General features: G+C 40.0%; 1 protein-coding gene across 1 annotated transcript; it reads right to left on the bottom strand.

Annotated features, from left to right (window-relative positions):
• Positions 1–232: 232 nt before the first annotated feature.
• Positions 233–27,278, bottom strand: sdc2 (syndecan 2). The gene is made up of 5 exons (XM_061741073.1): positions 26,944–27,278; positions 6,548–6,656; positions 4,795–4,958; positions 3,299–3,428; positions 233–1,240 (listed from the first exon to the last, which is right to left on the bottom strand). The coding sequence occupies exons 1-5, from the start codon at positions 26,995–26,997 to the stop codon at positions 1,077–1,079; spliced, it is 621 nt and encodes a 206-aa protein (XP_061597057.1). The 5' UTR covers positions 26,998–27,278; the 3' UTR covers positions 233–1,076.
• Between the last annotated feature and the right edge of the window lie 582 nt (positions 27,279–27,860).

Raw genomic sequence — 27,860 nt, 5'->3', positions numbered from 1 at the left:
TCATGATTGAAGGAAGATGTTGGGAAATAAAAGGGAGGATGTGAGGAGGAAGATGAAGCTATGGATCAGAAACATCCCACAGGGCATTAGAGCAGCAGCGAATATGAAACATGACAACAGGAAACTCACCAAGCTTGGCAAAGACAAAGATTAGACACCAGATTTGAGAGTTTGGAGCCCTGACACAGTTTTTGTCTTTTAAAGACAAACACAAATCAAGATTGAGTGTCACCAAATAAAGTCAATCAACCGGCGCTGGAAGAGGAAGGCTCGGAGGATCCTCTTTAACCCCAGTCGCCCAAGTTTTTAACTATTCTTGCATCTTTCATGTGGCAGTTTCTACCCACAATCCATCAAGCTTCTGAACTGCTGATGCCACTTTCTCACTACCCCTCTCCTCTCTTACACACTCTCCTTTTCTACTCTCTCTTTGTCCCTCCCACACTCCATCTCTCTTCACCTGGGGGTTAGTGTGAGGGTTAATAGGATTTAACATTGGGCAGGTTGGAACTGTGACCCCCTCCCCAAGCTGCACATCTTGCACACAGCAAGAGTTGTGTGAACTCTTGTTTTTTTTTTATTTTACCTATTTAATTTGCCCTTATATATTTAACTATCAAAAGTTGAGTTGACACGGAGCACAAAAAATGTCAAGTAATGACTTGTTAAGTTGTACGTGACATTAAAGAACCTTGAATCTTGAAGTCAGCAAAGAACGAAGGACAGAGGAAGAAGCTGGAAGGCTGACATTTGTAAAAGTGAACATTAACAGTGTTGATACAAGTAACACAGACCTCCATCAGTGGTATCTTTGAGACTAACGATACACATTCAGACACGCTACCACAAATAAAAGACGAGCTGCAACAGTAATTCTCCTTGTTCTCCAGTTTCTTCCTGTTGAACATGCTCAGGAAGCTTAATGAATGTTTCAGCCTCTTCGATGGATCTATGGCTGCGTTTCAGTCTTACAGAAAGGGAAGGTCTCGGTTACTTTTCTCTCATAAAAGCAGCCCATGGACACCGTGTCACTCGTCAATGTGTTCATCTGGTGGCAGCAGGCAGGGGGCGGGGCTTTATGCGTAGAACTCCTTGGTCGGGGCCTTCTGATAGGCAGCTCCAGTGGGTTTCCTCTCACCGAGATCATAACTGCCCTCGTCCTTCTTCCTCATGCGGTAGATGAGCAGGAGAATGAGGAAGATAGCAAACAGGAAGCCGATCACGCCACCTGCAATCACAGCTGAGACAGAGAGAGACCAGAGTTTAACTCCCATAAGGAAAATTTCACAAATGTTCCTGCACAAACGTCTCAACCAATTACTGTCGAGCTTCTATGATGATGATGTACGTCACTTGCTGTGGTTTGTCTCTAGGTTTGTAACCAAGCCCACAGAACTACTTCAGCTAAATCTAATTGGATGCGGGAGCTTCAGATCTGGAGTCCATGTACTGTAATGACATGGGTTTGGAAATATGGCAGACTTACACTAATGAAAGACACTTAGACATTTAATTTTTGCCCCATGATGTGAACCATGCCGCGCTAAAATGAGATCTCTGAGTCGCTGGCTGGAGAGGGACAAAGGTTATCCAAGGGTTTAGACATTCATGAGTCCACAGTTAAGTCTGCTGTACAGTCTTTCAGACTTACGATGAACCCCAGACTATCTGCAGAGCAATGAAAGAAGAACTTAACCTTTTTAAAAAGTACTCCAGGAGACACCAGTACAATGAAAACAGACTGGTTCCCCAACAAAGAGCCTTGAGGTATTCCACAACTGAGAAAATAAAGAGTTGAAGTGCTCTGATACCCCCTTTTCCCCCAAACCGGTTCCAGGGCTGGTTCTGGTTCTGGGCCAGTGCTGAGTTCAGAACCGGGTTTTCTGTTTCCACTGACTAAGAACTGGCTCCGGGCCAGAAAAAAAACAGTTCCAAGGTAGCACCAACTCTTTGCTGGGCTAGAGGAAGAAACCGCTTACGTAAGCGGAGGGGGCAGAGTTGTTAAGACCAATGGCAAAAGCAAGACAGTGACATTTTCAAATAAGAATTTTTTTTTTTTTATATATTTTTATCCCAGTTTTTTCCCCCATTTTATCACCCAGTGCTCCTACCTAAGTACAGTCCTGTGCATTGCCATCCTCTACCAAACCCGGGAGGGCCCTGCACTGAGCTCAGGTCTCCTCCTTAACCTGAGGAGTGAGCAGGCCTACAAATAAGAATTAATCTGGATGCAGCAAAGCAGCAGTGGTCTGTGGAGGAGACGCTACGTATTACAGCGAATGCGTTGTTGCTTCAACTTTCGCGCCAATGCAAACACAGCGATGTAACTGATGTTTGCAGCGCCGTAATGACGTGTCTCCCCTTAGCACCCGAGCTATGAAAAAACAAACCGGTTCACAGCTGGTTCGCAAGTTGAACGAGTTGTGAACCAGAACCAGCCCTGGAACCAGTTTGGTGGAAAAGGGGTATGTGTGACCTGAATGCTATATTATGTTTGTTATTGTAACTTAGATCACATTTTACAATAAAGTAATGCAGTAATTAAACAAGTCAGCTCAGATATGTTCACAAACTATTTGGTATATTGGTTCCTCGTGGTGGTTTATGTTGCTTTCTAGTTTTAATCTCCTCTATGTTAAGCACTTTATAGCATTGCTTTATAGCATTGTTTATAAATGTGCAATATAAATATAGCTTCATCATCATCATCATCATCATCATAAACAGAGCCGGTGACCTGTCCAGACCCCTGCCTTTTGCCCGTAGTGAGCTGGGATAGGCTCAATCAGATCTCCATGACCCTGGATTTGATTTAGAGGTTATAGAAAATTCATGGCTGGATTATTATAGGCAAACCCAGACTTTCTATTAGTAAACCAAACTATCTGTTCTTGCTTTGGTTCAGAACAAAAGCAGTGAATTAGGAGTGTGAACAGCTGTCCCCCGCAACTCTGCTTACTGATTTCATGAGGAGCCTCTCCTGTTCATTCTGGGTCTTTGTTTGTCTGAAATCATTTCAAGGTTTTGGAGTTGTGTCATGCATCTGGGATGCATCTCTGGAGCATTCAGGGACACTCTTTGAGGTGCCAGAGATTAAAATCAAATGGCTGAAAATCAACCCATAGCACCTTTAGCATTCAACACCACTAGTCTGGATCCCAACAGAGGGTTGCCAAAATGTAGGACAGTAGAGAGCGGTTATTTTAGTGTCTTATCCAACTTATGACAAAGGAAACATAAAAGGATGTGCAACCATACTGACCCAGGAAGTTCGATACAAGCGCCAGACAACACCTACCTGCTAACACCTCTGTCCTCTGGAACAGGTTTTCAGTCTGGACCTCGACAGACTCCTGAGGAAAGCTGGGTCCTGCGGTCGTACTGGTCAACTGGTTCCTCTGGGGCCCCTCTGTGACTGGAACTGGTGGCTGGGCGAAGAGAGGGAAGGCTGAACTGTTACCATAGGTACAGTACCATAGCATAAGGGCTGGGGAGAAACAATGTTTCCTCTGTTCCTCAAGAAACCTAGGACTCAACTGGAGGAGACTGGAAGCAGTTTTGCTAAACTGCAGGTTTTAACGAAGCAAAAGCGCTGTAATAAACAGGAAATCCAAAGACAAAACTCAAGAGCTATGGAGAGTTTGAGTTTTGGAAAGACATTTCGGATACATTTGGGTCTTAGAAAAAAACAGAGCAAGCATGTTTTTGGTTTTTTTCTGCTCTCGGTATTGGTCACGGCAGAGTTTTGGCCCAATGACAACATAAAGACACATGCATGTGCTCACAAGTGAGACATTCCCACCAGAGGACAGAGAGCGAGTCAGAAACAAAAAACGAAACAGAGACAAAAATATCTCAGCTATTAGGGCTGTTCGATTAATCGATTTTAAATCGTAATCGCGATTATGTAATTAGAACGATGTTAAAACGTGAAAATCGTAAAATCGATTTTTCACTTTTTTTTTTTTTTTTTTTTTTAACCTTGTCTGCACACATATTAATGATTGATACCATATTAATGATTGATGGAATTACCTCTCAATACCTGCGACAAGTGCCCCATCGGAGAGGCTCTTTAGTGTAGGAGGGGGCGTTGTAACATGCCACCGGGCATCCCTCAAGCCAGATGCGGTAGACCGGCTCGTGTTCCTTGCAAAAAACTTGCAAATGTGAACAGCAAATGTAATGACTGACATTACACACCTCTACCTCCTTCATGGGTTGCATTATTATTTAGCATGCAAAGACCCAGTTTAGTTTAATTAGAAAATGTCTTGTTTTATTTAATTGGAAATATAACTTACTGTATGTTTGCAAGTGCTGATATTTTTTTTTCAGAGATAAAACTTTATATTTTATTATATTTTTTAAAACTTTTTTTCAATTTATTTTACAGAGTTTTGCACTTTATTCATTCATTTTTGGTTTAATAAGAGCAAAGTTTGCACGGAAAGCTCAATGGGGCAAATGTTCAATAAAGAAACAGCATATTTGAAATCATTTCTTTGCCTTTTGTCAATTCACAAAATAATCGTAATCGAAAATCGGATTTTGAGAGAAAAAAAATCGAGATTTTATTTTTGGGCAAAATCGAACAGCCCTATCAGCTATTTAAGCATATTGGCCGATGTCACTGAAAGAACACTGTTATTCCTGTAATAGGTGTTGTAAGTTCTCATCCACAGCTTATAACAGTTGGCCTTGACACAATCACCAACTAATAATCCATGAATACACAGTCCAAATGTTTTCAGATGTTGGGTTGCAGGAACCAAGTCTATTTTCAGCCCTTACCTCGGTTCTGACAGGTTTCCTTTCTCTGGTCTTTACTCTGACCGTGGCCGTGTCCATCTTCGGAGTGGAAGCTTTGGTGGAATCCAGGGTGGGCTGAGCTGCACTGACTTCAGTATAAGCCACACCGACCGTCACTGCATCCTCCAGCTCCTCCTCACGTCCACCTAGGAAGGAAGAGCTGTCACTAAACGATCCAAAACTATTATAGCACCACGTATGATTGATAAAGTTAATACCGCCTTTAATCCTGTTCTTTAAGGTGAAGCTGAAGCCAAGTGCTGCTAATCATCAACCCTCAATGACCTAAACACTTCATACCCAGTGTCAAGCACAGTGGTGGAGGGCTGACAGTGTGAACCTGATTTAAATGAGAGCTGTCTAGAAGTGAACATCCAAAGACCTCAATGAACTAAAGCAACGTTGGAAACATGAATGGGCCAGAATTCCTCCACAAACATGAGAGACTGATGAATGAATGAATGAATTGTTTATTTCGGTTACATTACATTATTTGCAATTCAAACTGTGTGTGTGTGTGTGTGTGTGTGTGTGTGTGTGTGTGTAAATGACAAAACACTTTCATACAAGTTTACACATCAGTTTCACACAAAAAATAATAATAAACTCTGTAACCGAAAAAGGAATAGGCTGAAGCCAAAGCTTATATTTGCCTACCCTGTACTTTCCAACAGAAAACCCAGATTATCTGCAATATGAAAAGAAACAAAAAGAGAAATTTCCCTTTAAATTGTTCTGCTTAACCAAATTATACTCCAATCATTTAGCATTGTAATCCTTAATTATTTTACTTTTCAATATTTTTTTAAAATTCAACAGAGATTTACACAGTTTCACTTCATCACTAAGTTGATTCCATAATTTGACTCCCAAAAATGAAACACATCTATATTTAACATTAGTCCTCACACGACATCTTTCAAAGACCCACAGCCTTCTTAAATTATAATTTGTTTCTCTTAATTTAAAGAAATGCTGAAAACAAGCAGGAAGGCTATTATTCTTAACTCGAAACAAAATTTCTAATGTTTTTAAATATACAATATCTATGAATTTTAATATGCATGACTCTACAAATAATTTATTAGTAGTGTCACGATAAGAAACTTTATTTATTATTCTTACAGCTCTTTTCTGGAGTTTAACTATAGGGTCTATATAAGTTCTATACGTATTCCCCCAAACCTCCACACAATATGACATGTATGGCATGATAAGAGAGAAATACAGTATGTGCAGACATTTTTTATCCAACAGATCCCTTGTTTTGTAAATTATACTAGACAATTTCTGCTTAATATAATCTATATGTGGCTTCCAACAAAGATGATGATGATGAAGTCAGACAGGAAACATCTACTGAGTTACTGCTGATGAAGTTGGACCTACAAGCCGCTGAATCATGGGGGTACTTTTTGCCCACTCAGGGTGAATTTGTCTTATACAAAAAGTCTCACTATGATCAGATCATGTTTCTTTTATCATTAAATATAACAACACGATTAAGAGAGGAGATTCTAACTTCTGACCCCCTTTTGATGGCATGTCGACCACTAAACCAAGGTTGTAAAGCTGCTTCAGGTACCACCAGCAGAGCTGTGACGTTTGTAAATCTCCCCAGAGGATTCTGACAGACAGCCTCATATGAACATAGGTGATTGGGAGTGGGTTTGGAGATAAAGTAGAAGGTGGAACAGTGATGCACCACTGCTGGATGTTTCAGTGTGATGTGTACCTGATCCGGAGCCAGACGTGAAGTCATCGTCGTCTTCGGGGTAATAACCTCCAGAAGCAGCAGTGTCCAGGTAGAGGTCATCAGCCGGGGACGAGGCTGCTTCTGCTATCTGGAAACAGCAGATAGGACACCTGTCAGTCAAGATGCAGGGATTCAGTCCGAATCCTAACCCCAAATCCACATCATGTCCGCCCTCAGGACACACTCCAGCAGGTCTTAATGCAACAACCCGACCTCCTGGGGACCATTAGAAAGCTCAAATCACCATGACAACTCTTTAATCCACAGCGACTTACAACAGAAGACAGCAATCAAGCCACAGTAACATAGTAGATCACAAAGTTTGTGTAGATAAAACAGTATTTAAATAAATGCAGCTAACAAATGCAGATTAGGAAGTTAAAGGGGGAGCGCAGTTCATGACAGGTGCTCTTGGAAGAGGACAGTTTTCAACACGTTCTTGAACGTACAGAGAGACGACTCTGCTCTTTTCTCCACTGGTAACTTATTCCACCATCGAGGAACCACTTCAGAAAACAGTCTAGACCAGGGGTCGGCAACCCGCGGCTCTAGAGCCGCATGCAGCTCTTTAGCGCCGCCCTAGTGGCTCCTGGAGCTTTTTCAAAAATGTTTGACCTTTTTTTTCCTTTTTCTTTTTTTCATCTTTTTTTCTTTTTTTTCTCTTTTTTCTTTTTTGCTCTATTTCTTTTGTCTTCTTTTTTCTTATTTTCCTTTTTTCTTCTCTTTCCTTTTTTTCTTCTCTTTCCTTTTTTTCTTTTTTTTCTTTTTTCTTTTTTTTTCTTTTTTCCTTTTTTCCACTCTTTTTCCTTTTTTTCTCTTTTTTCTTCCTTTTTAATCTCAACATTTTGACTTTTTTCTCTCAAAGTTTTGACTTTTTTCTCGACATTTCGACTTTTCTCTCAACATTTTGACTTTTTTCTCGACATTTCCACTTTTTGTGCATAATGAAAAAAAAATCTTCCCCCAGTTCTAACTAATATAGAAACTTGCAGCATGTGTTGCCTTCATTCTAAGGCTGATACAAGTCTTTTCATTTTTTGCGGCTCCAGACATATTTGTTTTTTGTGTTTTTGGTCCAATACGGCTCTTTCAACATTTTGGGTTGCCGACCCCTGGTCTAGACTATGATCTCCTTGTGTGAGGAGAAGGCAAGGCCAGTGTCTGTTCTCGTGAAGACCGCAATGCTTGTGAAGCGGTGTAAGCCGTTACGAGATCGCCGCGTAGGCATGTACCATGTGTACGTTCTCTACGCTGATGTTCTATAAAACATCTCTGGGCTTGTGTACATGCCAGAACCAACAGAACAAGCTCATTACCAAGGAGGAGGAGCAGGGGGAAGGAGCTGCATGCAGACTTGCAGTCCCAGCCTATGACCCTCTGAGTCTTTCTTGCTTCTGTTTGGCTTAAAAGGTTGTTCTCTAACACTCCCTCTCAGGTAGTTTTTCTGGTATGAATGTGCTAATGACGTGGTGAAAGCCCTCTGTATTCTGGTCCTCAGAGTGAGAACTCTATTTTATCCTGGGGCTCCCATTGGCTACGGGCGTTAAACTCAGTGGCCTTAATCTGTGAAACAATGTCCTGCCCACGCTGACAGGCTGGGGGAGGGGATCATTAAACACTTATCATGTGCTACTGACTTAAAGCTCAGCTAATCACCTGCTTACACCAAGGCGGCTGCTCGACTTCTCTGCAGACACGAGTCTGAACTGAATCCAGCATCCTGAAACACACTTGAATTATAGCTGACACACTCCTGACACACTCCTGACACAGATCAGAAACACTCCTGACACACACCTGAAACACAATTGTAATACACCTGAATTACTTCAGAAACACACCTAAAACATATCTCACACTAGGCCGCTAAGACTTTTTCACTTCCAATATGACACCGATATCTCAGCCATGAATATCGGCCGATATTGATATGATCCGATATTATATCAATACGTTCGACATGTTGTCCGTGCTACATACACACACTTGTTGTTGTGATCATGTGATCTCTACATGCTGAAGCCAGACACTTTTCTTCTTTGGAGGGCAGCGGCAACGTTAAGGTTTGAAGTGACACCTATTTTTATAGGACAGAAATGCTGGGGTGGTTTTGTGGAATTAACTATTTATATCGGAGATTTTAGATGCAGTCCATTAAAATCCGATATTCGTTTTTTTGGCTGACATCGGACCGATATCCGATATGAATATTGGATTGGGAACGCCCTAGCTGACACACACCTGAAACATATCATTGCCATCATCATCATCATCATCATCATCATCATCATCATCATCATCATCATTATTATCAATATTATCATTACATTAACACTATTATTATATGTTCAAGCATTAAAGTAGAATTAACCAATCAATGAGCATAAGCATCTTAGTGCTTAAAGTGTCAGTTCTAAAATAAGTAAAATTACACAAAATAACTTACTTCACGAAACATTTATTTTTCTCTTTTTTAATTTGTACGAGCTCCAGGAATTGAGACCAGGAAAAGAGCCAGAGAAGGATGCTCAGATCCTCCTGAGCTACTCAGAGATGAGTGAACATCAATAAGATGGGAGGAAACCGAGAACATCCTTAGAAATTTGAAAGTAGCAGTGACTGAGTCCACATGTGGACAAGGAAAGCACGCAAAACAGACATCCAACCAGCAGTATCAATGAGGATATCTACAACCAGACAGGAACGTCAGGGTTCCATGATGAAGATGCAGATGCAAGTGACGCAACCACTAGTGAGTGACCACTGTCACCTGTCATGTGTCTGAACACCTCAAGACTTCATGAAAGTGTCTGAAAGTGGCCTTCCGTGCACCTGAAAACACCTTGCCCACTCTTAGGCCTGTATTGAAAAAATTGATTTTCCGATTCTAAATCGATTCTTATATTAATTCCTAAAAATCGATTCGTATGTCTTTTTTTTTCATCATTACTTTACAACTTTTGGTATTTTTTTGTTTATGCCCACAAAAGGAATGTTTGGACCGTTGTTGGACACGAGCATAACTAGTGCCATGTTTTTGCCTTTAAATATGTTTAAAGGTATGAAAACATTAAAGTTTTCAGTTATAACTGCATAAACTGTCTATATTTCATTACTTTATATACTGTCTTGGGGTAACATTTGCATAAAATGCTAAAAACCAAAATCTCAAAAATGGGAAAAAATGAAAGCGATTTCATACGTCTTTGTTTGCTGCCCTGGATCTGTTTGATAATTCTGCCCAACACGATGTTTCTGAAAGCAGTTCTATCAGCATTCTGGGAGGTGATTGGTCCTTACAGCATCATTAGCTGCCAATACTTGCTGTTGAATCTCAATATAATAGTAGTATTAATATGTTGCATAACTACACAGTCATATAATTCATGCAACAGCTGAAAAACCTTTTTAATAACACTAACCCAAATTGATATCGGAATCGAATCCAATCAAAGCGCGATAATAGATACTGAATCTTAAGAATCGGAATCGAATTGATTCTTGACAATTGAATCGAGCCCAGCCCTGCTCATTTGTTGCTTGTGTGACTTTGAAGGCTGAGCTTTGATAACCAGACTAGTCCAGGGGTCCGTTTCACAAAGCAGGTTCAACAAACACTGAGTTTAATCCTGAACTCTTAGTTGATCTACTCTGAGATCGGAAACTCTGAGTTTTCGGTTCCAGAACAGCGGATTTGAGGTAATTTACTCAACTCTAAGTAGTTTCACCGGGAGTTAAGCGCGAGCGTGAGGGAAATAAAAAGCCAGCATCAGTAGATTGCTGATACAAGGATTCACCATGGCAACCGGCGACACAAAAGAGCGACATACATGTTCTTTTTTTTCTTTTTAACTTTATTTATCTTTTCAATTTACAAAATCCCTTTGAGGAAACGTTAGTTTGCATCTGAAGATCCACATACTTCACGCCACTGGAGTTAGAAGCATTAATACGTGCATATGGCGAGTATGAGAGCATATTTTGAAAAAAAAAATGAAATTTTATTGTCAATTAGATCAGGGCCGTCAATTGGGTACGGCAGCTGCCACACCTCGGCTTCAGGGGAGAATGTAAATGTTTTTTTTAAAATACATTTATGGAATTACTCTGTATCTATTTGTATTGATGTATTCTATTACTTCATACATATAAAATAACTACAAATGCATATCAGAACAACATGATGGATTTCAGTAGGTATTATCTATCCCAACACTTGTACCCCCCCCCTCATATCTTGAAATGTCCCAGCGTCCCTGACGACAGTGGTCGCTATCAATCTCGTTTTTAGTGCGCTCTGCAGATATAATATATGTCCTGCCATTTTCTTTCTTTTTATTTAAATTGATTTATTTTATTATATTTATGTTACTTATGTAATGACTTATGCACTTCATCCACTTTATGTCTCATACTGTATTTGTTTATTTAATTCCTTGATGCCTGACTGTCCACGGTCAATGTTCTGTCTGTAATTGGAACTTTTAAATAAAGTTTTAAATAAAGTTAAAAAAAGTGCGCTCTGCAGTGTTACTAACTTACAAAAATTAAAATGAAGCAGACAACCACGCAATAAAAAAAAAGAAAGAAGGCAAGTGATGGGTCCAGAATATATTAACGAGGCTGTTAGCCACTGATGGATTAATTATGCAAGTTCATCTCAAAGTAAGATATAAATCCTCTTATACATCTGTTTAAGGGAAATATTTGACTTTTTTTTACTCTCCCTCTCCTTTTTGCATTTGGACTTTAACTGTTTGAAGTTAAACTGGGATGTCCCTGTGATATTGTTGCACTGACATAGTGAATAAAATACGTTGCGTTTGTCAGATACGCCTATTCTGCTCTCTAACTCTGCCGCTTGCTGTCCGTGTTGCAGAAAACGGATGTGTATTGCGTAAAGACCCATTGGCTGAATTGACGCCACTGAGGGAGGAGACAGAGAGAAACTCCAGGTTCGCTGAAATAAACCTGGTCCCGACCAGGTTAGATTCAGAGCGTCTGTTACTATGGTAACTGACCGAGAGCTTAAGTTACCTCTCTTTGTGAAACAGGCTAGAGTTACCTCTCTTTCTCTGGTTTGAGTTACCTCCCTTTGTGAAACGGAAAACTCAGAGTTTCCCTCATTTCAGGGTTAACAGACTCAGAGTTTTCACTAAACCTGCTTTGTGAAACGGGCCCCAGAACTACAGGGCTCGTTGGAAGGTTTCTAGGACTCGCTCGCTCACAGGTGGCGGAGGAATCTTTTTTTTAAGCTCTGTAAATAATTCAGTCGTGGTACCGAAAATAGAGGCAGCTCTGCAGCCGGCTGGGCTCTTTAGTCACAATGGAGAACAGACAGCAGAGAGGGGGAAGCCATCAGAAAAACTGCAGCTGAAAAGGCTTTTAATGTTCCTGCTAAACCTCTGCACGCCCACTCATGTCTCCTTTCTGACGGCCTGCTCTTATGCAGCATGGACATCTGGTCTCTGACTGCTTGGTTTTCATCCCACATTGACATCCAGTCTCTCACCATCTAGTTTCTGTCTGTCTGTTCCTCATCCAGCAGTAGATGTGTGGTTAAAGCTAACTAAAGATGCCGGCTACCCACAAGTCTGCACTAAAATGTGAAACAATCTGGATACAGAAGCCAAAAGAATGCAAATCAAAAATTACATTTAAAAGAATAATAAAAGCCAGTTTGATGAAGAAATATCATGATAATTGTTAAGTTAGGTGGGTTTTCTTTTTTTCTCTCTCTCTTTTTAGCACCATTCTCATATATTTTTTCTTTGAATCAAAAAAGAATACGACTATCTGTGTTTGACGACAGCTACTTTGTTGTAGTTTTTTTTTTTCATTACGTTTATTGGAAAGTTGTTTTTTTTAATAGCGTCATTTGTAATTGTTTTTTGTTTTTTATTATCACATTAATTGAAATTTGATTTCTTAGGAAAAAGGGACAGATAAAATAAGCTTAGTCTTCTTTCTATTCCCCTTCATTCAAGTAAAAAGATTTGTTGTAATTATATTGAACTGTTTTGTTTTTCTTTTAATGAATGAAATAAAGAATAAAATAAAAAAAATAAATAAATAAAAATAAAATGGAGATCTGACCCTCTGAATGTGTTCCAAAAGTGTTGCAGTCTGGAGTCACTCAAAGGTCCATATTCTTATGTATTTAGCTCTGATCGTATTGATAAGAATGTCAACAGACTTGTTTTACTTTGATTGTGACTCTAAATCTCTCCAGGTCCGTTAGATCCTGCAGGCTACAGCCTTTATTTCCTGTTTGCTCCGCCCTGTAAGGCCGAGGACACACCAACTCGACGTCGCCCGCTGTCGGCCGACTGCTGAGTCGCCTCGCGTCGCCTGTGTCGGGCTCCAAAAAGGAGCACTAGACACACCGCAAAGACGACACCCAACGGCAACTAGCACGAAAACCGGAAGCTCTGGGAAGCCGTAAACAAAACAAATAGGCTTCATATTCACACCACATTTCCACACCACTGTCGCTACCACAATGCGTAAGAATAAAGAATCGGCACTGGCGTTGTCAGCCCTCGGCCTTCAGCTTGTGGAAGAAGAAAAGAGCTTTGCGTTCTTAGCTTTGCTTCCTTAGCTTAGCTTTGCTTTCGTCACTTCCGTTTCTTCGCTACCTGAACAGCCAATCACAAAGTGAGCTGTTTGACCGACGGCCGACGGGCGGCCGACGGCCGACGTGCGACGCGCGGGACACACCGGAAAAAACTAGGCCGACAGGCGCGCACCGACGCTCATCGACGGCCCGACGGCCGACAGTCGGCTTGGTGTGTCAGGGCTTTAAGGCCGGGATTATACTAGCAGTTAACAACGCGTACGTGTACGCATCACAGCTGTCACGTCTATCCTGCATTCGTTTGGATACGATGGTCGTGTACGCCCCCAAGAAATACGCGACACGTTCGTGACTTGCAATATACCGTTGAGCGCTAGTGGTGTTAGTTGACGGCAAATGATTGGTCAGTGCCGGTCAACAGCTCTATAATATTCTGCACTGGTGTAGTGCTGATCGTGTCAAGCAAGCCGTTGCAACGAGTCCTCAAATTTTACTGTCTATTCCGCGTCTCTATAGTGAAGCCTTGTGCTCTCCGAGGGTATTTAAATATAGTGTTGGTGTTTTGCGTGGACAATTTCTCACATCAGTAAAACAGACAACGGTCCAAACGGCGTTGATTTGATGTCTTACTAACCATCTCTGTTCCTGATATGACTGCACTTTAAAACATTTACTTTGTGATTAACTAAATGTTCACTTCTTACAATGACAGTTTTAAACCTTTGAAATCAAAGAAAAGCAGAATATGTGGCCTTCAGGTATAAGGACCAGGTCTTTATTAGAAGACCATGGGTTTGGTACTAACAGTGTGTACACACAGAGAAGGTGGTATGTCGTGCTCCACACACATGCCTGAGTGAACTAAAATCAACTTTCTGTGGATTTGTGGACAAAGCTACACAAACTCTGTCAGGTGACACTTTCCAACTACACAGCAGTAAAACCTCCTGAAGTCAGGGGAGATTTGAAGGCAATATTTCTTCACATATTTGAATTCTTATGATTTACACCTGAACTAGGGCTGTGTTGAAAAAAATCGATTATCCGATTCTAAATCGATTCTCATATTAATTCCTAAAAAGATCGATTTCTTTTCATCATTACATCACAACTTTTGGTATTTTTTTTGTTTATGCCCAAAAAAGGAATGTTTTGTTGGACACAATGTTTTTGCATTTAAATATGTTTAAAGGTATGAAAACATTAAAGTTTTCAGTTATAATTGCATAAATTGTGTATATTTCATTACTTTATATACTGTCTTGGGGTTACATTTGCATAAAATGCTAAAAACCAAATTCTCAAAAATTAAAGACCGAAAATGGAAAAAAATTATAGCGTAATGTGTGAACAAATAAAACCAATTTCATACGGCCTCTGTTTGCTGCCCTGGATCTGTTTGATAATTCTGCCCCACGATGTTTCTGAAAGCAGTTCTATCAGCATTCTGGGAGGTGATTGGTCCTTACAGCATCATTAGCTGCCAATACTTGCTATTGAATCTCAATATAATACTAGTAATAATATGTTGCATAATATGTTGCATAATCATGTGATGTAATTCATGCAACAGCTCCAAAAACTGTTTTAATAGCACTAACCCAAATCAATATCGGAATCGAATCGATTCTTGACATTTGAATCGATCCCCAGCCCTAACTTGAACAATGAAACAAAGCTGCATATTTACTAACTTTCCCATGTATACTATGATTAAAACGATTGTTACAACCTTAATCCAAAGAAAACTGAATATCAAACACTAATCGTTGTTAACACATATCAATGAGTGATGGGCTGTGAAGCCTCCAGATGTCCATCACACACAAGAGATGCACTCTTATGCTGACTGAGAAGAAAACTGTTGATAATCATTTTTATTAAAGACAAGTCAGGTCAAATTAGTTCTAAAATCAACAAAGATAGATAAATTACACGCGTGTTCTACAAATGACTGCGTGAAGCCGCGTGGAAACCCAACAATGGCAGCTTTGGTCCAATTGGAAGACATTGAGCAGTTGGGAGGCAGGCTGTCTTCAGGGACCACGCTGACCTGCTGGTCCAGAATGACGACTGGATCATCAGCTGATGTAGGTTACCAAAATGATCCTGCTGGATCTTTGCTGAACTGGTCCCAGTTACAGTGGAAGACTGAAAGAAGTGGCTCCATGCCAGTACCAGTACAAGTCCTCACCCCACTGGTTCCTATAGCAACAGCAGTCTTTCAGTGGAGGCTGCTGGCATGTCGGACATATTTGTCACCCCAATTACGTCCATGTGAGACGACTAATCCACATGAAACCAGATGTAGAAAATTTACTGAACTATGAACAAACATAAAAATTAAATTTACAGGTAAGTAGTGTGTTTAACATTAATCTAACATGTCACTAAAAGTTTGGTTGGTTCTACTTGATGTGGCTAATCAATATCTATACGATGTTTTTATTTAATGTGATTTTGAATAATATCCAGTCATCCTCAGGTGCTGGCAGGATTCCAGAAAATTTTTCTCCAATGATACAGGTTGTTTTTTCCACATGTGGAGTTAACCCCAGCCTCCACGTACCCCCTCATAAGGCCTGTGTTGAAAAAAATCGATTTTCCAATTCTAAATCGATTCTCATATTAATTCCTAAAAATTGATTTGTATGTCTAGATCAATTTTTTTTGTCATCATTACATTACAACTTTTGGTATTTTTTTGTTTATGCACAAAAAAGGAATGTTTTGTTGGACAAGAGAATAACTGGTGCCATGTTTTTGCCTTTAAATATGTTTAAATGTATGAAAACATTAAAGTTTTCAGTTCTAATTGCATAAATTGTCTATATTTCATTACTTTCTATACTATCTTGGGGTTATATTTACATAAAATGCTAAAAAAACTAATTCTCAAAAATAAACCGAAATAGACTTGAAAATGGAAAAAATTCAAACGGAATGTGGGACAAAATAAAAACGATTTCATACGTCTCTGTTTGCTGCCCTGGATCTGTTTGGTAATTCCACACGATGTCTCTGAAAGCAGTTCTATCAGCATTCTGGGAGGTGATTGGTCCTTACAGCATCATTAGCTGTTGGATCTCAATATAATACTAGTAGTGATATGTTGCATAACTACACATATAATTCATGCAACAGCTCAAAAAGCAGTTTTAATAACACTAACTCAAATCAATATCGGAATCGAATCAAAGCGTGATAATTGATTCTGAATCTTAAGGATTGGAATTGAATCGATTCTTGACATTTGAATCGATGCCCAGCCCTGCTCCTCAAGCAGGGTCAAATCCAGCACCCCTGGACCTCCTCAGCTGGCTGTATATACTGCTACTGTGCAGCTACTACTAGACATTTTTTTCTTTATTCCAACTGCGGTGTGATGTTCTGATCCTGCTGGTTTACAGTTTTAGTCACACACTCCTGGTCAATTCATTTACTTTTACTACTCACATCAGAGGAAACCAAATATAATATTTGGTCTTGCCTCCACCTCCCATGCAAGTAAATTCTGGGATTTTTTTCTTCTTCATGACGTTTCTGGTGTGTTTGTCATTATTATTTGTACAAAAGGTGAAAGTATGTCAAAGGCCTCTGGTGAATTACCAACTGCTCATGTGACCTAAAACATCCCTTCATTATGCTGCTATAGACTGCTGGGGGACCACCCATGATGCACCTCTCCTGACTCTGTTTTCTTTTAGTCCAGCTCTCTTAAGGACACTATAGTTGTTGTTATTATTGTTGTTGTTGTGTTCGCTCTTCCAGATCTTGACTTTTTTTGTGATTTTGCGCTATATAAATAAAGCTTTAAATTTACTGAATTAAATCCAGTCTGAGACCTGGTGAAGGTCCCCATTCAAGATGGGGGCTGATGCAGCCATAGCACTGAGGACTCCTGTTTGACACACATCAGCTTTTTGGTTTAGGTCTTAGAGGAACAGAGTTGGGTGCAGCAGACCCAGGACCTCCTGAAGGATCGGCTGAGCATCTCTGCAGATGTGACACACCCTGACACCTCCCACCCTCCATCAGCCTTCTGGTCGGCCAGCACGCACACAAACATCAAACTGGAGTCAGTCCATGTGAGGGTTTCTGAGGTTGAGTAACAGAGCAGCAGCTGGTCAGGGCGCAGATGGCTGCGAGCTGCATTAGTACAGATTAACAACCTCTGATCATGTTAACGTGCACAGTGTGAAGCTCAGCCTCTCTCTCTTTTTCTCTCTCTCTCTAGCACACACACACACACATACACAGCAGCATAAAAGCAGGACTATCAGAGCGAGAAGTCCCAACAGAAGGCTGCAGGTTGGTGATGAATTGATCCCTGAAACTGCAGGAGGTTCTTCTGCAACACAGTGTCTGAGGCCCTTCTGACTCAAAAACTCAAAAATATGTGAGAAAAATCTCTAAGATTCACTCTAAAGTCAATTTTAGTGAGATTGTTCAAGTAAAAGGCTAGCTAGCCAGTAAATGAGAAACTACAAATCTAAACTAACACAGCTTAATTATTTAAGAAGCCCCCATGGTGATAGTGGCAACATTACTGTGTTGCCAGTTTTCTGTTCTCACACAAAAATTAGTTATAGTTGAGTTGAACATGATTACTAAGGTTCACACAGCAGCCAAAACACAAAAAGATCAGAGCTCAAGTTGCCTGTCAGACCCAATACGATATGGATTACAGTGTAATGGGTTTGGATCCAGACCTGCAGTTCCTCTGTTGACTACTGGAGTCTGGATTGAGAACTTCAGTTCATCAGTAGACCTTCAGTTCTGAAGGTCCAGACCCTATAGGTTGATAGGGGATAGAGGATAGGGCTGTTCGATTTTGCCCAAAAATAAAATCTCGATTTTTTTCTCTCAAAATCCGATTTTCGATTACGATTACGATTATTTTGTGAATTGACAAAAGGCAAAGAAATGATTTCAAATATGCTGTTTTTTTATTGAACATTTGCCCCATTGGGCTTTAAGTGCAAACTTTGCTCTTATTAAACCAAAAATTAATGAATAAAGGGCAAAACTCTGTAATATAAGTTGAAAAAAAGTTTTTAAAAATATAATAAAATATAAAGTTTTATCTCTGAAAAAAAAAATCAGCAAATCAGCACTTGCAAACATACAGTAAGTTATATTTCCAATTAAATAAAACAAGACATTTTCTAATTAAACTAAACTGGGTCTTTGCATGCTAAATGATAATGCAACCCATGAAGGAGGTAGAGGTGTGTAATGTCAGTCATTACATTTGCTATTCACATTTGCAAGTTTTTTGCAAGGAACACGAGCCAGTCTACCGCATCTGTCTTGAGGGATGCCCGGTGGCATGTTACAACGCCCCCTCCTACACTAAAGAGCCTCTCCCATGGGGCACTTGCCGCAGGTATTGAGAGGTATTTCCATCAATCATTAATATGGTATCAATCATTAATATGTGTGCAGACAAGGTAAAAAAAAAAATAAAATAAAAAATAAAAAAAAAGTGAAAAATCGATTTTACCATTTTCACGTTTTAACATCGTTCTAATTACATAATCGCGATTACGATTTAAAATCGATTAATCGAACAGCCCTAGTCCAGACCCTAGAGGTCAGTAGAGGAACTGCAGGTCTTAATCCAGACCCTAGTGTCCTGATCAAATTCTGCGGCCATTCTCCTCAACTGTGGTCCTCAAGGAATTCCAGATGGACACTCAGCTTCCGGTTAATCTCTTCCTCACAGGGACCACACAGAGTTCCTGCTGGCTAACAGATTCAGGATGGGGGGTTGGGGGGATCTAGAGTCCATTAGTGGTTGTGTAACACAAAGCAGAGAAGAGCGCCTGAAGCGAATCTGTGCTGAGTAATAAGGTATTACATGTGCGTTAGTGAAAGATTCATGCATTTGAATCCACTTTGTAGAGTTCTGGGTTGATGAAAGATAAAAAAAAAACATACCGCCTAAAAATACAGCAAGGGTAAACTGCAGCAGTCCCTGAATGCATCACAGCATAGAGCTTAAGCATTCAGGTCATGAGTGAGGGTCTTAAAGAAGCACAATGCCAACAGCAGGGAGGGAAGAAAGCTCATTCAGACTCTGAAAGCACAGAGTTCAGCAGCCTAAGGCCACTATCCACATTCATACACTTCATCCATCCATCCTTCCATCCATCTCCTGAGACGCTGTTTTACTTTTAAACACTCCTGTCGAGGTCTGAATTCTTCCTCTTGGGTTAGGGTTAGGAAGGTCTTCCTAATACGCAAGCAGAGCTCCTACACTCCAGTCACCATGATCAGGACACGAATTGCAGTCTAAGAACAGGTTACCGATGTTGTCTACACAAGGTCTTTGACTGCTGGTTTGACAGAGAGAACAAGACAAGATACTCCAGAGATGTAGTGAGGCATCGTCAGGGACCAGATCAGCTCCAACAGGACAGTCTAGAATGAAGGCGAAGCGAATACACGGCATGAAACTATGAAAAATTCAAGTGAAATGTCGACTTCTGGTCTGTTAACGTCAAGCAAGATGCAAATTTGAAAATAAACTATCACAACTCCAAAAAATAATTAAGAGAAAATGGAGTTGGCAGGAAATGACAATGATTTTCTGTTGCTTTTACTGACACAAAAAAGGAAGAAACAAAACATGTGCTACATCCATTCAAAGAAGACTGTGTTGGTGAGAGCTTCTACTCACTTCAGGAGCTTCAAGACATTTTTCAGAGTCGGGTTAGAACTGCTGGACGGTCTAAGAAACTGCTGGACGGTCTAGGAAACTGCTGGACGGTCTGAAGAACTGTCGGACAGCTAGCACCAAGCTGCAAGCAGCAGATAAGAAATGTCAAAGGTCCAAGCGACCATCGCCTCAGCTCACCACATGTCTCTGTTAGAATCTGATTCATGTCTTTCCTTAAGTCATTTTATGGGACAGAAGAGTTGTCTTCATCAAGACTGGTCGGATGTTTTGTTGGAAGTGAAACTTTCAAAAAAATCTAACTATCTAAACTCTAAAAAAAAATTAAAACCACATAATTGCACACTGAAATGCTTTGTCGATGTGAAAGATTGCGCTGATTCGATATCGGTTTGTCAAAATTATTCATCACACAAAAGCACCCATCTGGTGGACAAAGACCTTAGAGGCAAAGCATCTTATTATGACAGAACATTGTCAGCACTGCAGCAGGTCCGACACAAACACTGTGTCCATACGGCTGTTTTGAGGTGGAACCAATGCTTCTTAATGTTTAGTAGATTCATGTTTCTGTCACAGTCTGTCTTCAGTCCAAAAACATATAAGTTAAGCTGATTAATACTACTGTCATTTAGCAGACACTTTTATCCAAAGCGACTTACATCTGAGACACACACCATGGAGCAATTAGGGTTAAGGCCTTGCTCAGGGGCCCAAGGTGGTTCATCTTGGTTGCCATTCCAGGGCTTGAACTTGGGGCCTCCAGACCCAAGGCCACCTCTGTAGCCACTAGACATATGATGCAATTCATGCTTTCTGCAAGACGGTTGGGATAAACTCCAGAAGACCCTATTAGTCTGCCTTGGAATAAGTGCAAGATGGATGGATAAATGTATGTTTCTGTCCTTTTTAAAGTCTTTTCAAGCTATGAACGTGTTAATTAAAATGAGCTGCTTCCTCCAGGACCAATGGAGCTCACTCTCACCTTTGGAAGAAAAGATCTCCCACTCTAGGACTTTCAATCTGTACTGGACCTTAACATCTTCCTTAAACATACCTTAAACATCTTCTTGGCTTAAGTCCTCAATTGAGTATTTTTTTACTAGTTAAATGTATGTGTTTTTACTATCTTATGATCAATGATATATTTTAGGATATATTATGTGTTCTCTTCTGCTCTGTGAAGCTCTTTGGGTTAAATGTTTCAATTCAATTGAGCTGTATTTATATAGCACTAAATCATGACAAAACAGTTCAACTCATTACAAATTAGTCAAATTAATAGAGAGCCAGTAAAATAATGATATATATATATATATTGCTTCAATAAGGAAACCAACACTGTGCATCAAAAGTTTTTTGAATTGAAGTGACCATCCACCTGGTCCAGTTGGAGGTTGGGAGGACAGGAAGAGAGAACAGCAACAACAACAAATAAGGAATACCTGCCGGGAAGAAGGAACACAGGTTTATAACAACAATGATGTCATTAATTGAGTTGGAAGTTAGTAGAAGAGAACAGAGTGAGGACAGGTGCATCATGGGAGGTCTCCCAGCAGTCTAGGAGTATAGCAGCATAACTAATGGATGTTTCAGGGCACCTGAGTTATCCCTAAATACAACATTTATCAAAAAGGAAGGTTTTAGGCGCAGTCTTAAAAGGTAGAGAGGGAGATTGCTTCCTGAACACAAACTGGGAGCACTTTCCAGAGGAAAGGGGCCTGATATCTGAAGGTTCACCTTTCATTCTTATTTTAGAAACTGCAGCATTTTGTATGAGCTGAAGGTTTCATGAAGAATGTTTAGTACAACCCAATAATAAAGAATTACAATACAGTAGTCTGAACTTGAAGTAACAAATGCAAGGATCAGTTTTTCTGCACCAGGCTGAGACAGATCATTCCTAATTTTCACAATATTATGAAGGTGAAAAAAGATGGTCCTAGAAACCGGTTTAATGTGTGAATCGAAGGACAGATTATGGACAAAAACATCTCTCAGGTTCCTAACTGTAGTACTAGAAGCCAAGGTAATGCCATCTAGAGTAACTACAAAGCTAGACAATAATGACCCTGAACCGCTCAAGTTCAACAACTACAATTTTATCTGAAATTAGCTGGAGAAAGTTTTGAGTCATTCAGATCTTTGGGTCTTTAAGACATGCTTGTAGTCCGACCAACTGGTTAGTTTCCCCTGGTTTCATGGTTTAAGTAAAGCTGATGTGATTTGTGTGTATGCACCAAGATGAATGTCAGATCTGCTGAAGTACGTCATCGGAAGCCTCAGATGGTTTCCTCTGGTGAGCAGCCTTCAACTAGGTGAATATACCCACCTTGAGCTCTTATGGTAAGTTTCCCACCAGAACCCTTCCAGACCAACCAGGAACCCTTCCAGACTAGGGGTGGGTATTGGGAAGGACCTCACGATACGATACGCATCACGATACTTGAGCCACGATACGATACACATTGCGATATCCCGATTATGCGATATCCCGATTATTATATTCTACATAGTTCACCGAAAAATTTAAAAATGCATTACACATCTTAAAATCCAAGTTGTATATATGTACATCAGATGATAGTGATGGATCTTAAAATCCGAGTTGCACGTTCATCAGATTATAGTGACAATTCATGGGACAAACTGAGTCAAAACAATGTTTTATTATAACTATATAAGCTAAAGTTACAACATATTTGTATATGTTTTTCATATTATTTACATCATATGAAATTAACATTAAATTTAGTATGAGGTTGCTTTAATTATGTGGCAAATGATAATAAACACAAGAAAGATGGGTACTAAAACCAAGGACAGGCACAGTGATCAGTCGGTATAGATATAAATCCATAAATAAATAAACCTCTGTCCATTATTTTTCATTTTTTAAGGACAGGCAATTGTGTTATATAAAAAATAAATTATAAAATGAAATAAAACCTGAGCTCAGTGCAGGGCCCTCCCAGGGTTGGTAGAGAGTGGCAATGTCCAGGACTGTCACTTAGGTAGGAGCACTGGGTGATATAATGGGAAAAAAATCGGGGATAAAAAATATTTAAAAAAAAAAAAAAAAAAAATAATCTGTATTCAAATTTTGAATATCGATATTGAATCGGCTGGAAAAGTATCGCAATATATTGCCATATCGATATTTTTGCCCACCCCTATTCCAGACCAACCAGGAACCCTTCCAGACCAACCCAATACCTTTTCAGACCAACCCAATACCTTTTCAGGCCATCCCAGAACCCTTGCAGACTAATCCAGAATCCTTCCAGACTAACCCAGAACTGGTGTTGGTGGTGTCTTAGTACAGTTAACAGCACAAAATGACATCAACTTTAAAATAAGAATCATTATATTCTGTTAGATCTCTACTCAACTCACAGTCAAGACAGTACTAAGTAACTGAAGTAAAAAATACTGACTTTGCAGGAACTTATCAGAACAATGCCAAAGCAAATGCATGCTTTAGATAAAGCCATATCCAGTTAAATAGTAAAAGGCACGTTTCCACTAGCAGAGTTCAGGGTAAATCTGCCAAACAGGAACCTCGAGGGCCCAATGTCTCCTCGGCCCCTTCAGCCGGTTTGTTTCCATTACAATGTAGCGCCGCACAATAACTTTATTGAAAAAATAGCACCGGTCACCAGGTAGAAACTTTTTGCAGTTTGTTTTCTTTCTTTTTTAAACATACACTGCAGTTGTAGCGATTGAGATTAAAAGAAACCTCGCACCAGACCTATTTAATGGTCTAATATGACAGCAAGACCGGAAATGACGTCTTGTGTACTCTCTAACTGCATCAAATGTACTCGTAGCAAAATGTCTAAATGATTTGTGGACACATGATTTAAGTTCACGTGAGTGGGCTGAAGGAAAATGTCCTGCTTTTAGAATACCCAATCCGCAGAGACCACCCACCGGGTAGTCCCTCTAGGCCAAAAAGCGGCCCTCTCTTACTACAGGACAATTTTTTTGGCCCCCGTAAAGGTTCCTGAAGGCCACATTACACCTATAGTGACTTTTGTTTGGAGAGTGTCCATTTAATTCTGCTGTAAAGTTGGACATTTTAATATGGAGGTCACTGGAGAGGAACTCACTGTTGGATCTGGACCCTAGTGGTCAGTAGAGGAACTCCGGGTTTCTTTATTGTCATTTGATTCAAACCAGCTAGCTGCATGTAGCTGGTTGCTTCATACGAAAGGCAAACCATCTAACTTCTGGAGTCTTATGCGGAAATAAAAACGGTTGCAGTTCCTTGACTGCGTACTAGAGGCTGACTGCAGAAGCGAGACAATTTCCATTGACTCATGTTAAAATGTCCAATTTAAAAGCAGAAATAAACATATTTACAGTCTGATTCAAAAAACTGATTTGGTGTCAATCGTTTGATTTCACACCCATGCCAACTCTAAGAGGGGTACATTTTTTTTGTATCACGTCAGAAGAATTTATATAAATCCTTACATTTATTTGTAATATGATTGATTGACACTGGACTCAGCCAATGGCCAGCCGTCATCACTTCCCGATTGTCATGCTACTGCAGTCAATGATGTAACCAGCCGTTTGTATGTAGCCAGCATCGGCTAAACGTGAATGTCATTTTATTATTTCGCCGTTGAGCCAATGTGTTAAATGGTATATTTGGCTTTAGGTGTCTGATGGCTGCTCTGCAGATATTTCAGTGGGGATCTGCAAAAGGAGCTGGTAGGCAAAGCTATCTTTGATTGACATACAGTGGACGTATCAACGTTGGCTACCTGAGAAACTTGGCTGTGCCCCATACAGAGACTAAGAGGCTTTAAAACATAGACTGTATAAAACAGTGGACCAAGCATTACGGTCAAGTGACCCATTGGTTTGCGAAGAGCGATTTTGAAACCAGTTTTTCTGAGTTCTGCATAACCCTTAACCCGGAAGTTAGATGGTTTGTGCTTGCTTCCAAACCGCTCATCAGAAACTAAATGACCATGTGACTTGATGCTTCGTCCATTGTGTTTTACAATCTTATGGTTCAGACTGAGTCAGTTGATAAAACTGAATTTGAAGTTTCTCATCTAGTTAACCACTGACACTACCATGATTAATGAAGACTTTAGAGGGCTAGGTTACCATGTGATTCTCATCTGGATAAACTCCGGATAAACTCATAAAGTAACAGATACGACCAAGTTGGCAGTGATCAGAAGACTTACACCTGTGAACCCTCCTGCTGGTCCCGGAGGAAAAACCAAACTGGACTACTCCTGTGCCCTTTGGAAATCAGAAGGTAGATTTGTGCCATCATCTGCAGAGTACCAATGGAGGTAAAGTTGAGGAAGATGGATCATTTACTTGTAAACCTGAACAGTTCATTGGATGATATCTTTTTTTTTATTTTTTTATTTTTTTTAAATTGTATTGCATTTTATTTTATTAATATACTGATGGGTTTTGAACCAACTATCAGATATGTTAATGTTGTATGTATGTTTCTGAGGTATCAGAACTTCAAAAAGCCAGACGCTCTCAAACACAGATTGTTTTTCATATACATTTGTCCCCTTTTGTGTGAAATAAGACCTGGAAACAGGCATTGTGACATAGAATTGTCAAATTGGTTTAATTCACCATACGAATTGTAACAGATTACTTTTGTAATACTGTATTTGACCCGGTCTTTGTACGTTTTGACCGTATAGAAATGTAATTCTTGCCATTTTAAGAATGGCGAGATGTGTACCTGCTGTACTCTACTGCCCTTACTTTTTAACAACTTGTGCTTTTTATTATTTTACCTCTTTTCTTATAATTTTATTTGTTATTTACTGTTTAATTGTGTCTTGCCGCTTTTAATGTTGATGTAAAGCACTTTGAATTACCTTGTTCTATGAACCAGGAAGGCCCCTCAGATCCTCTGGCTCTTCCTTTTTAGCTGTTCCACAGAGTAGAACTAAAACATTTGGTGACGCTGCTTTTAGCCACTATGCTCCAAAACTGTGGAACAGCCTGCTGGAGGATCTGAGAGGAGCTGGAAATGTGGACATTTTTAAACGTAGACTAAAAACTCATCTCTTTGGTCTGGCTTTTATGTAGCATCAAATTTTATAGTATATTCTGTTTAACATTTTTTTAGAGGTATTTGTTTTATTTATTTATCTATTTCTTGTAACGTTTTTATTATTATTATTATTATATTTTATTGTTGTGGACTGATTATCTTTTAGCCTTAATTCTTGAACTTTTATCATTATTTCATTTTAATTAACTATATTGTATGTCAGTGTGCATTGCACATTTTTTTTTATCCAAACTTTCTTTATTGAATTTTGCGCAGAACAGGCAAAAGCTCATAACTTAACAAGCAGTAAATCAACAGTCAGACGATAAAGCCAGTCCTTTTTTACGTATCAAACCCAGAACAACCCATCCACCCACCCACCCTGAACTGTACGTATTTAAACCATTCATTCTCACAACACACATAGTACAAAATACAAATTAAGACAGGTGACCAAAATTAGAAATAATAATAATAATAATAATAATAATAATAATAATAATAATAATAATAATAATAATAATTAAATAAATAAATGAATAAAAATAATAAATATATACATATATATATATATATATATATATATATATATATATATATACATATATATATATATATATATATATATATATATATATATATATATATATATATATATATATATATATATATATATAAAATAAATGTCAATTGCACAGTAGTACATACATTGCAATTTTTATTTTTGTTTTTATTATGCTTTTTTTCAGTCAAAATGTTAAGCACTTTGTATTTCATGTACCTGAATGAAAGGTGGTATACAAATAAAATTTGATTGAATGATTGATTGATTGTATTGAATTGTGCTATACAAATAAACTTGCCTTCCCTGCCTTTTAAGTTTTCAATCTAAGTAGTTTCAGACTCAGTGTCATCACAATCACACTGGTGCAGCAGCGGACTGTGGTGGGGTCAGGATGGGGGTCCAACAAGCAGCAGCAGAGGCTGCAGAAGCCCCTGCACCCCCAGACAGACTGTCAACACCCCCTCCCCATGCACCGACCCGGGGGTGCGGGACTCACCGTGTCTCCGCAGAGCAGGACGCTCAGCGCCACGATCATCCAGGCGCGCCTCATGCTTCCTGAGGGGGATGCTGGTCCCGCTGGTCCCGCTGGTCCTCCTAACGTGGTCCGGAGGGTCCGCAAGGGTCCGCGTCCTCCTCCTTCTCCGGGAATCTGTCGGAATCCAGGGAAGCGAGGCGCGTGTCCGCGGTGTGCTCCTCCCACCTGCGGGAGGAACCAGGGCAGCTCGGTCGGGGACGCGCTCACAGTCCAATACCGGAATAATCGTTATTATCAATCAGTGTCCGACTGGCGGGGGCGCGCTTGACGAGTCCCGCGCACTCCTCATCCCCACCAGCTGATCGGGACTAGAGTCAGGAATGTGCAGGTCTTGGGAGTCCCAGCAGCAGCTTCAGACTGCAGGAGCCCCGACCCCCCCAGGCCGGGGTACAGAGCCCACACCTCCCGCTGGATCCGCCTAACCCCCTCCTCTGCCGCCATCTAGCGGACATGTGCAGTTACTAAACATGCACATGGATCCAACCATAGACATATATACGTAGACGCCTCATGACATGCTGGAACTTAGCTTCTTTTCACATATGCATAACAATACTGGAGCAAATGAATAATAAAGTAAATAATCAAGTCCCGAAAAAACACATTAATTAATGCAGTAGATGATTCAGATCCTTAGCTAGTCCAAAAAAGGCAAAAAATCCAAAAAGGGTCCCCAAATAAGGTCAGAGTGCTATAGACCCCTTTCCAGCCTACGTCATCACAGGATGCGCGCGCATTGTTGCGGCGGAAGTGCTGAAGAAGTTGCATCAGTTTGAATAGAGCGAGGGAAGATTTTTTTCTTAAGTTGCGTTTTTGGAGTTGCAGTAACGTTTTAGTAGAACAACATGCCCACCAGCTGTTGTGTGTACGGGTGTACA

This window comes from Cololabis saira, chromosome 15 (assembly GCF_033807715.1).
Source record: "Cololabis saira isolate AMF1-May2022 chromosome 15, fColSai1.1, whole genome shotgun sequence".
NCBI lineage: Eukaryota > Metazoa > Chordata > Actinopteri > Beloniformes > Belonidae > Cololabis > Cololabis saira.
Note: the sequence above shows the minus strand (reverse complement) of the source record. Positions and strands in the feature narration are given on the sequence as shown.